This window comes from Suncus etruscus, chromosome 13, assembly GCF_024139225.1.
Source record: "Suncus etruscus isolate mSunEtr1 chromosome 13, mSunEtr1.pri.cur, whole genome shotgun sequence".
NCBI lineage: Eukaryota > Metazoa > Chordata > Mammalia > Eulipotyphla > Soricidae > Suncus > Suncus etruscus.
Genome location: NC_064860.1, coordinates 82382067 through 82394670, shown reverse-complemented (window position 1 = coordinate 82394670; position 12604 = coordinate 82382067). Strand labels below are relative to the sequence as shown.

The 12604-nt window shown below is 38.1% G+C and overlaps 1 protein-coding gene across 1 annotated transcript in view; it reads right to left on the bottom strand.

Annotated features, from left to right (window-relative positions):
- Positions 1-12604, bottom strand: part of NXPE3 (neurexophilin and PC-esterase domain family member 3) — a 45367-nt gene that overhangs the window by 12442 nt on the left and 20321 nt on the right. Inside the window, exon 3 of the mRNA XM_049785648.1 lies at positions 9567-9640. Within this exon, the coding sequence (XP_049641605.1) occupies positions 9567-9640 (74 nt within the window). The remainder of the gene's footprint in view (positions 1-9566; positions 9641-12604) is intronic.

Here is a 12604-nt window from a genome sequence, read left to right as displayed (position 1 = left end):
TGCCCTGCCTTTGTTCACTCTGAGGACTTGCAACTAGAGGCAACAGAAGCGCTCAGCCGCTTCGCTTCCCTTTGCAGCCACGAACTCTTCCTAATCAATGAACCCTACCACAACACGCAGGAAAAACCACACTACAAGCGTGACAATGGGGAAAACTCGCAGGCAAACAACATCCATAGAGAATGAAGACGAAAGCTCGGTTGATCTAATAAATTACAACCACCTGATTAACCTTTCAGATAAGGAGTTTAGAGTAGAAATATGGAATATGTTTGTAGACCTCAAAAAGAGCATAGATCGATCTGAAGAGAACACAAAAACAGAAATCAGAAAACTCCAAACTGAAATAACAGATCTGAAAAATACGGTTGCTCAACTGAAAACCACAATGGATAGCCTCGCCAACAGGGTATCAGCAGCTGAGGAGAGAATCGGAGTACTGGAAGATGAGATGCAGAAAAGCTCAACACAACAGAAGAAATTGGAAAAGAACATTAAGACAAACGAACAGGCAATGGAAAATGTACTCAAGGCATGCGAAGAGATGAAAATAGAAGTCTTTGATAAACTCAACAGAAACAACATAAGAATCATTGGAGTCCCAGAAACCCAGGAAGGAGATCTCCAAGAAGAATCAACTGTCAAAGACATCATCAAAGAGATACTCCCAGAGTTAAAGCCTACATGCAATCAAATACTGCATGCCCGAAGAATACCAGCTAAAAGAGACCCAAAGAAAAACACCCCAAGACACATCCTCGTTACAATGACAAATCACATAGATAGGGATAGAATACTGAAAGCAGCAAGATCAAAAAGGGAAATTACATTCAAAGGAGCATCCCTAAGACTTACAGCAGACATGTCACAAGAAACTCTCAAGGCCAGAAGACAGTGGTTGGATATTGTGACAAGATTGAATGAAATGAATGCCTCCCCAAGAATACTGCACCCAGCCCGACTCACATTCAGGTTTGGAGGAAGAATACACAGCTTCACGGATAAACAACAGCTCAGAAACTTCACAGAAGATAAACCAGCCTTAAAGGAAAAACTGACAGGTCTACTCTAAGACAAGAGAGACCAACAAACACAGCAAACTTATCTACAAAGATGACATTAAATCCTATGACAATCATCTCCCTCAATGTCAATGGACTAAATTCACCAATTAAAAGACACAGAGTGGCAAAATGGGTCAAAAAGATGAATCCAACCTTCTGCTGCCTACAAGAAACACATCTGAATAGTCAGAACAAACATAGACTCAAAATCAAAGGTTGGAAGAAAATTATCCAAGCAAACAACACCCTGAAAAAAGCTGGGGTGGCCATATTAATATCAGATGACACCAACTTTATACTCAGAAAAGTGGTAAGGGACAAAGATGGACACTATGTACTAATCAAGGGATATGTGCAACAGGAAGAAATCAGACTATTAAACATATATGCACCCAATGAGAGACCAGCAAATTATCTAATACAATTACTGACAAATCTGAAAGAAGAAATCAATAATAACACAATCATTGTGGGAGACTTCAACACAGCCCTATCAACACTTGATAGGTCAACCAGACTGAAACCCAACAAAAACATACTAGCCCTGAAAAGTGTTATGGAAGAAAGAGGACTAGTAGATATATACAGGACACTCCATCCCAAAAAACCTGGATACACATTCTTTTCCAATGTACATGGGTCATTCTCCAGCATAGACTACATGCTGACACATAAAACATACCTCCATAAAATCAAGAGGATAGAAATCTTGCAGGCTACCTTTGCTGACCACAAGGCTCTGAAATTAGATGTGAACTACAAAGCCACACAGAAGAAAAACTTTAACAATTGGAAATTAAACACCCTGCTACTGAACAACCAGTGGGTCCGAGATGAAATCAAAAAGGAAATCAAAACTTTCCTGGAAACAAATGATAATGAAGACACAAACTGCCAGAATCTATGGGACACAGCAAAAGCAGTCCTGAGAGGAAAATTTATAGCTCTACAAGCACACATCAGGAAGGAAGAAGGAGCATACCTGAATAACTTAATGGCGCAGCTTAAACAATTAGAAAATGACCAACAGAATGAACCAAAAATAGGGAGACAGAAGGAAATAATAAAGCTGAAAGCGGAACTCAATGAAGTGGAAAACCAAAAAGCAATCCGAAAGATCAACGAAAGCAGAAGCTGGTTCTTTGAAAAAATAAACAAGATTGATAGACCATTGGCAAAACTCACAAAGAAAGAGAGAGAGAGAAATCTGATAACCCGTATTAGAAATGAAAAGGGGGAGATCACAACAGAAATTGCAGAGATCCAAAGGATAATCAGAGGCTACTTTGAGAAACTTTATGCTACAAAACATGAGAACCTAGAAGAAATGGAAAAATTCTTGGACACTTATAACCTTCCACATTTAAATAAGGAGGATGTAGCATATCTAAACACCCCCATCACTACTGAGGAAATTGAAACTGTAATCAAACATCTACCAAAAAAGAAAAGCCCAGGCCCAGATGGTTTTCCTAATGAATTTTTTCAAATCTTTCAAGAGGAGCTACTACCAATCCTAGCCAGACTCTTCCATGAAATTGAAAAAAAGGGAACTCTCCCAAACAGCTTTTATGAAGCCAACATTACCTTGATACCAAAACCAGACAGAGATGCTGCCAAAAAAGAAAATTACAGACCAATATCCCTGATGAATGCTGATGCAAAGATCTTCAACAAAATCCTGGCAAATAGGATCCAATGCATCATCAAGAAGATCATACACTACGACCAAGTAGGCTTCATCCCAGGAATGCAAGGATGGTTTAACATCCGTAAATCTATTAACATCATACACAACATCAACAACAAGAAAAATAAAAATCACATGATCATATCAATAGATGCAGAGAAAGCATTTGATAAGGTCCAACACCCATTCTTGATCAAAACTCTCAGCAAGATGGGAATGGAAGGAACCTTTCTCAATCTAGTTGAAGCCATCTACCACAAGCCAATGGCAAATATTATCCTCAATGGAGAAAAACTAAAAGCCTTTCCTCTAAATTCGGGTACAAGACAAGGCTGTCCTCTCTCACCACTCCTCTTCAATATAGTACTGGAAGTTCTTGCTATAGCGATCAGGCAAGAAAAAGATATCAAGGGAATTCAGATAGGAAAGGAAGAAGTCAAACTCCCATTGTTTGCAGATGATATGATACTCTACTTAGAAAACCCTAAAGACTCTACCAAAAAGCTTCTAGAAATAATAGATTCATATAGCAAGGTGGCAGGCTACAAAATCAACCTACAGAAATCAATGGCCTTTTTATATACCAATAATAATAGGGAGGAGATGGAAGTCAGGAAAGCAATCCCATTCACAATAGTGCCACACAAACTCAAATATCTTGGAGTCAACTTGACCAAAGACGTGAAGGACCTATACAAAGAAAACTATAAAGCCCTGCTCCAAGAAATAAGAGAGGACACACGGAAATGGAAACACTTACCCTGCTCATGGCTTGGCAGGATTAACATCATTAAAATGGCAATACTCCCCAAAGCATTATACAGATTTAATGCGATCCCCTTAAAAATACCCATGACATTCTTCAAAGAAGTGGATCAAACACTTATGAAGTTCATCTGGAACAATAAACATCCTCGAATAGCTAAAGCACTCCTAGGGAAAAGGAAAATGGGAGGCATTACTTTCCCCAACTTTAAACTGTACTACAAAGCAATAGTTATTAAAACAGCATGGTATTGGAATAAAGACCGACCCTCAGATCAGTGGAATAGGCTTGAGTTCTCAGAGAACATTCCCCAGGCATACAATTACCTAATTTTTGACAAAGGAGCAAGAAATCCTAAGTGGAGCAGAGAAAATCTCTTCAACAAGTGGTGCTGGCAGAACTGGTTAGCGACTTGCAAAAAAGCGAACATAGACCCCCAGTTAACATCATGTACGAAGGTAAAATCCAAATGGATTAAAGACCTTGATATCAGACCAGATACCATAAGGTATATAGAACAACATGTCGGTAAAACACTCCATGACATTGAGACTAAAGGTATCTTTAAGGAGGAAACTGCACTTTCCAAACAAGTGGAAGCAGAGATTAACAGATGGGAATACATTAAACTGAAAAGCTTCTGCACCTCAAAAGAAATAGTGCCCAGGATACAAGAGTCACCCACTGAGTGGGAGAAACTATTCACCCAACATCCTTCAGATAAGGGGCTAATATCCAAAATATACAGGGCACTGACAGAACTTTACAAAAAAAAAACATCTAATCCCATCAAAAAATGGGGAGAAGAAATGAACAGACACTTTGATAAAAAAGAAATACAAATGGCCAAAAGACACATGAAAAAATGCTCCTCGTCACTAATCATCAGAGAAATGCAAATCAAAACAACGATGAGATACCACCTCACACCACAGAGATTGGCGCACATCACAAAGAATGAGAACAATCAGTGCTGGCGGGGATGTGGAGAGAAAGGAACTCTTATCCACTGCTGGTGGGAATGCCGTCTAGTACAGCCTCTATGGAAAGCGATATGGAGGTTTCTTCAAAAACTGGAAATTGAGCTCCCATTCGACCCAGCTATTCCACTCCTAGGGATATACCCTAGGAGCACAAGAATACAATACAAAAACCCCTTCCTCACACCTATATTTATTGCAGCACTATTCACAATAGCCAGGCTCTGGAAACAACCAAGATGCCCTTCAACAGACGAATGGCTAAAGAAATTGTGGTACATATACACAATGGAATATTATGCAGCCGTCAGGAGAGATGAAGTCATGAAATTTTCCTATACATGGATGTACATGGAATCTATCATGCTCAGTGAAATAAGTCAGAGGGAGAGAGAGAGACGCAGAATAGTCTCACTCATCTATGGGTCTTAAGAAAAATAAAAGTCATTTTTGTAACAATCCTCAGAGACAATTAGAGGAGAGCTGGAACACCAGCTCACTCCATGAAGCTCACCACAAGAGTGGTGAGCACAGTTATAGAAATAACTACACTGAGAACTACCATAATCAAGTGAATGAATGAGGGAACTGGAAAGCCTGTCTGGAGTACAGGTGGGGGTGGGGTGGGATGGAGGGAGATTTGGGACTTTGGTGGCGGGAATGTTGCACTGGTGAAGAGGGGTGATCTTTATAGGACTGAAACCTTATCACAATCATTTATGTAATCAAGATATCCAAATAAAGAGGAAAAAAAATCACAGTTAAAAAAAAAAAAAAAAAAAAAAAGATTCCTACTCACCTTGCTACTGCTCTGGCCCCATAAATGAGCCCACAGATAAGGGGCCGTCTTAACAGTAAGTATGGATATGGAAATAGATAACTAGCAGTGGATTAGAAGAATCTAGTCTATCAAAGTCATAAAGATATCTATAAATGTGAAACCCCACTGTACTATATATATACTTGTCATCTATGTACTTTACTGGACATAAAATATATTTCAACAAAAATATTAAAGGTTGTTTAAAGAGTCCTACTGCCAATCCTTTTCAGGCTTATAGGAACTTAAAGAAATATAAATACCTCAAAACAACTTATATAGGGGCCGGCGAGGTGGCACTAGAGCCTTGTAAGTGCTAGCTAAGGAAGGACCGCGGTTCGATCCCCTGGCATCCCATATGGTCCCCCAAGCCAGGGGCAATTTCTCAGCGCTTAGCCAGGAGTAACCCCTGAGCATCAAACAGGTGTGGCCCAAAAAAAAAAAAAAACTAATATAGTTAATATCACCCTGATACCAAAAGCAAACAGAGATACCATCAAAAAAAAAAAAAGGTCAGACTAATTACAGACTAATATCCTTGATGAACAGCACAGATGCAAAGATCCTCAACAAAATATAAGCAAGTAGAACCCAAAGATTTACCAAAAAGGTCATATACACCATGACCAAGTAGGATTCATCCCAGAGATGCAAGAATAATTTAACATATGCAAGTCAATCAACATAGTGCACTATATCAATAAAAGAAAAAATATATCAATAAATGCAAAGAAAGTATTTGACAAGATCCAGACCCAGTCATGATTTAAAAATAACTCTCAAAAAAATTTAAAAAAATAACTCTCAACAAGATGTTAATTGAAGGAACTTTCTTCCTCAGTACAAAGACGTTTACCACAAGCCCAGGACAAGCAACAGGGAAAACTAAAAGCCTTTCCTCTAAGATCTTGCACGAGACAAATTTGCCCATTCTCACTATTTCTATTCAATATAGCACAGAAGTACTTGCCATAGCAGTTAGGCAAGAAAAATATATCAAGGGTATGATCTAGGAAAAGAAGAAGTCAAGTTCTCACTGTTTGCAAATGATATGATACTATACTTAGAAAATCCTAAAGACTATACAAAAAAGCTTCTAGAAATATAAGATTCAGATAGTAAAATGGCAAGATATAAAATTAATACAAAAAATGCCCTGGCTTTCCTATACATATATAGTGAAAAAGAAAGATATATTAAAAAACAATCCCGGGCCCGGAGAGATAGCACAGTGGTGTTTGCCTTACAAGCAGCCGATCCAGGACCAAAGGTGGTTGGTTCGAATCCCGGTGTCCCATATGGTCCCCCATGCCTGCCAGGAGCTATTTCTGAGCAGACAGCCAGGAGTAACCCCTGAGCACTGCCAGGTGTGGCCCAAAAACCAAAAACAAACAAACAAACAAACAATCGCGGGGCTGGAGCAGTGGCACAGCAGTAGGGTGTTTCCCTGTATGTGCTGACCTAGGACAGATCTCGGTTTGATCCCCTGGTGTCCCATATGGTCCATCAATCCAGGAGCGATTTCTGAATGCATAGCCAGGAGTAACCCCTGAGCACCACTGGGTGTGGCCCAAAAACAAACAAACAAAAAAATTCTGTTCACAGCTGTGCCTCAGAAAATAAAGTATCTTAAAATCAACTTAACTCAAGAGGTGAAAGATCTATACAAAGAAAACTACAAAATACTGCTTCAAGAAATAAAAGACGAGGGCCCGGAGAGATAGCACAGCTGCGTTTGCCTTGCAAGCAGCTGATCCAGGACCAAAGGTGGTTGGTTCGAATCCCGGTGTCCCATACGGTCCCCCGTGCCTGCCAGGAGCTATTTCTGAGCAGACAGCCAGGAGTAACCCCTGAGCACCACCGAGTGTGACCCAAAAAAAAAAAAAACAAAACAAACAAAAAAAAAAGAAATAAAAGACGCAAAAAAAATTTAAACAAATTTAAAAAATTTAAACAAATCCTCTCCCATTGAGAGGATTAACGTAATTAAAATGCAGAATTTTCCAAAGTATTGTGCAAATTTAATGCAGTCCCTATCAGGTTATCTATAACATTTTTCAAAGATATAGATAAAACACTCCTGAAATTAATATGGAATAATAAAACTCCATGAATAGCTAAAGCAATCCTTGGGAAAAAGAAAATAGGAAGCATCTTATTACCCAACTTTAAACTGTACTATATAAAGTGGGAGTCATTAAAACAGCAATGGTATTGGAATAAAGACAGACCTTCAGATTGATTAAATAAATTTGAGTATTCTGAGATTTACCCTCAGGTACATGAGCAATTAATCTTTGATATAGAAGGAAGAAGTGGAGCAAAGAAAGTCTTTTCAACAAGTGGTACTGTGGGGTGGGGGTGGGGTAAACTCAGATCTCTTTTTAACACCCTGAAGAAGTCAAATCAAAATGGATTAAAGACCTTCATATCAGTCCTCAAACCATAATGTCCACAGAGGAAAAAGTAGGCAGAACATTCCATGATACTGAAGCTAAAGGCATCTTCAAGGATAAAACACAGCTGACCAAGCAAATGGAAGTAAAGATAAATAAATTAAACTACATTAAACTGAGAAGCTTCTGCATCTCAAAGACTGACCATAGAATGAGACACTACTTACTTAATACTCCATCTGTTCAGGAGTGACTCTTGACTCTTATTAAGCAATTAACCTCTGGCAGTGTTCAGGAGATCACATGGGTTGCCAGGGATTGAGCTCAGGTCAGCCACATGCAAGGCAGGTGCTCTACCCACTGTAGTATCCCTCTGGCTCTTGAATTTCATTCTTTTTCTTTTAATAATATCATGCACCAGCAGATCAAATCACCAGGAAGGTCTCTTAAAAATAGAGGGTTAGGAGCCAGAGAGATAGCGTGGAGGTAGAGCGTTTGCCTTGCATGCAGAAGGACGGTGGTTCGAATCCCCGCATCCCATATGGTCCCCTGAGCCTGCCAGGAGCGATTTCTGAGCGTAGAGCCAGAAGGAACCACTGAGCGCTGCCGGGTGTGACCCAAAAATCAAAAAGCAAAAGAAAACAAAAACAAAAAAATAGAGGGTTAGGGCCGGAGCGGTGGCACCCTGCACGCAGCCGATCCAGAATGGACCTTGGTTCAATCCCCCTGCATCCCATATGGTCCCCCAAGCCAGGAGCGATTTCTGAGTGTCAATCCCTGAGCGTCACTGGATGTGGGCCAAAAACAAAACAAAAAAAAGGGGGAAAAAAGAGGGTTAGGGCCAGATAGATAGTGCAGAAGGTAAGGTGCTTGCCTTAGCTGGGTTAGATCTGGATTCGATCTCTTGCACACCAAATGGTTTCCTGAGCCCATTGGGAATGCTCCCTGAAGGCAGAGCCAGGAGTAAGCTCTAAGTACAGCCAGGTGTGGCCCCAAAACAAAAAACAGAGGACTTTACCCTATTTCCCAGATTTTCTGATTCAATAAAAGAGAGGACCCAAGAATTTTATTTGTTTTGCTTTTATTGGGGGGGCACATCCATTCAAAAGAGTATGATAGGACCCAAGAATTTTATTTGTTTTATTTTTTATTGGAGGGCCACATCCAGCAGTGCTCAGAAATTATTCCTGGCAGACTTGGAGACCATATGGGATGCCAGAAGATCAAACCCAGGTCAGTTGCATGCAAGCAAATGCCCTACCCATTATGCTATCGCTCCAGTCCCTAGACTCAATAATTTTAATTCTAATAAGTTCCTTGGAAATGCTGAAGCTGCTAGTTTGGAGACAAAACTGAAAACAACTGCTATTCACTAACCCAATACTTTTGACTTAAAACATTTCCAGGACCAACTTTTTTATACATTTCTTAAATATCTCTAGAGCCATTGATATACAATCGTACTTTCAATGATGGATGCATGTATATAAATATGGATGTATAGATATATACATATATATATACATGATGCATGTATATAAATATGCATGTATAGCTAAGAGCTACCATACAAAACAGTATAGTTCTAAAGACACCTTTAGAAGGCAAACAGAACAGTGAGAAAAGAAGACAACTTTTACATGAGCATATGCAGCAGAACCAAAATTAAACACATAAGGTGTACAGACATTTCATACAAACATTCTGAGTTTTCCATTGTATCCAGAAAAATTTATGGCTTATTAAGAGGCAAAAACATATTTTATAACACCAACAAAACGACAGGGCCTAAATCAATTCAGGAAGAAAAAAAAAGCAATAAACTATCAAACTCATTCCTTTTTTTTTACCTTTTATTGTCTTGGGAATTACAGTCACCCAATCCGGTCCACTGGAGTTGATTGGTATTTTGATATTGATACCACTTTAAGGGGAATAAAAAGAGCATAATCTTAGATTAAGGAGCATTCATTTTCTATTATGCATCTTTATTTGACATTTTAAATGGGTACAATTTCACAAGATCCTATTAAGAAGAAAAAGTCTTATAAATGCCAGTCAGCACGATTCATCATTAATAAATTAAGTTTTGTAAAAAGGAGATGATATGGATATATATAAACTGAACAAGATTTAAATAGGTTCCTGATATTTTTTCCACTGTTAGGTTCTAAACTCTTGTTCTAATATCTTACTCCCATTAAACACAAAGAATGGCCCATACCAATGAGAATGTCTATTTCATCACTACCTACTATTCAGACCATGTCTTTAACCTTGCCCAGTGCTAAGGTAGGTCTTACAGGGGACACCAGTTCATCACTACTATGTCTTTGTAGTGTCTGTTCCCCTTACTGAAACATATAGTCCTTGAAGACATAGATTGTCTTATTCACCTTTTGTCTCAACACATTTATCAATGATAATTATCCCAAGAGTGATAATTGTGTAATAGTTTTATGTTGCAGCAAGTCCATGTTCCAAGGAGATTCATTCTCTTGGAATGCTCTACCATAAAGTTTATAACAAATATACACACACACATACATACAAATATATAGAGAAGCAAATGTACACAGGAAAAACACTAACAATGATGAATATAAATTAAAGATATGTGGATGCTCATTGATATTATCCTTTATTTGGGGGTTGGGTTTTGGGGCCATATCTGGCAGTGCTTAGGGGTTATTCCTGGCTCTGTACTCAAAAATCACTCCTGGCATACTCAAGAGACTATATGGGATGCCAAGAATTGAAACTGGTTCAGTCCTGGGTTGGCCACATGCAACGCAAACACCCTACCTGCTATGACTCTGGCCCCTCGTTGTTATTATTCTTAAATTTTTTATTGTTATTATTCTTAAATTTTTCATTGTTATTATTCTTAAATTTTTCTTTTCTTCTTTTTTTTGTTTTTTGTTTTTTTGGGTTTTTTTTTTTGGGGGGGGAGCCACATCCAGCAGTGCTCAGGGGTTACTCCTGGTTGTCTGCTCAGAAATAGCTCCTGGTAGGCACGGGGGACCATATGGGACACAGGATTCGAACCAACCACCTTTGGTCCTGGATCAGCTGCTTGCAAGGCAAACACCTCTGTGCTATCTCTCCGGGCCCAATTATTCTTAAAATTTTCTAAAGATTTCAAGTTTATGTCATTTTGCTTTGTTATGTTTTGTGGTGCCAAAAATTAAACTCAGAGCCTCAAACATGTCAGCCTCACACATGTGTCAGGAGTAAGTTCTGGCACACCAACATCTCTAGACCAAGGTTGAAGTTTTTACTCTACAAAGTTAAGGGAAAAATGTACAAATAATTATAAAACAAAAGGTAAGCTATTATTGAGCTAAGTTTATTCTCTCAAAAAACCTTCCTTATATTCATAGGACCTCATAAACATCTCTCAAAAGAATAAGACCTCATAAACAAAGTACTGTTGTTCTTTCTATAACCCAACAAAAACAAATCAAAACAAGAAAAAAGCAATAATGATATAGATCATGTTTAATCTTTTTCTACTCAGTTGGCCTGATAAAACCTTAAAATTTTTAAGAGTAAATGATAGAAAAAAATAAAAATCAAGACTTTCATCAACTATGAAATATTTCATCTCCAAAAACAGGTATAGTCTAATCCTGTTTTCCCAGCAAACTTCCAAATAAGTAGTATTTTTTTATGTTTCTCTTACAAAACACCATCATGAGGATAAGAATAAGGCCAGAAATTAGTATGTATAAATAAGGACAGAAATTATTTTATTATCTAAAATCACAGTTTTGTTGTTTTGTTTTCTTTTCTTTTTTTATTAAATTTTTAATGGTAGAATCTGGTCTTAGAAATTTTTTTTTTCTAAACTGATTTAATTCTCTAACTTTCATGCCACTTTTCCCCACTTGGCTGAGTTAATTACAAGGAAGCTTTGCTTCCTTGCTAGGCAACAACATTAACTAACAACCCAACTCTAAGTGGGAATAACTGAGCAGTTGAACACACCCTTTAAAAGCACACAGAACTGAAATAATCTGTTCCCAGTCATTTCTAAATAAAGCATCTTGATATCTGAAAGTAGGACTAAAACTTAATGGCTAGGAGATAGCTCAACAGACTGTAAAATATCCTTTGCATATTGGAGGCCTATGTTCCACTCCACACCACATGATCTCCAGAGCATAACCAGGAGTACCAATCATGAACAGAGAGGCAATAGCATACCACCACTACCACCATCACCCAAAACACATGCACACACACACACACCCTCAAGTAAACATTTGTTCTTTCCCCTGAACCATACAAAAAAAATGTGCACTGATGAAGGGCTGGGTGGTGGATATTGTGTGGCTGAAACGCGATCAGGACAATTTGAAACTGTATCTCACAATGATTCAATTAAAAAAATTTTTTTATTTTAAAAGATTAATTAAAATACATGATTGTGAAGAGTTTTTACTGGGAACAGAGAGAAAGACTTTGGGGTTAGACAACCTAGTATGCCTGGAGCCTGGAGTTCGTCTTCTACTAGAATACTTCATGGGTAAGGTCTCTCTTTTTATAGGCCAAAGGTTTTTCCTTTCCATATTTTGCTGTGCCTATGCAAACAACAACAACAACTGCCACATACACATCTTTTTGTTGTATTTTTTTAATTTCTTATTTAAAAAATAGAGAGAGCATATTAAATATTCTGCTACTGTATTAATGACTTTATTGGAGATACAATTTTCACAAATATACTTGCTACTAAACTTTTTCTTCTTTTTTCTTCTCTTCCATTTTATTTTTTTAGCTTTTCTTTCTATTTTTTCGATAACTCTGCTTTCTGTCATCTTGAAACAAATGTATTAGATCAGTTATGTCAACTATGTGATGCATTTTCTTTAAATAAAAACAA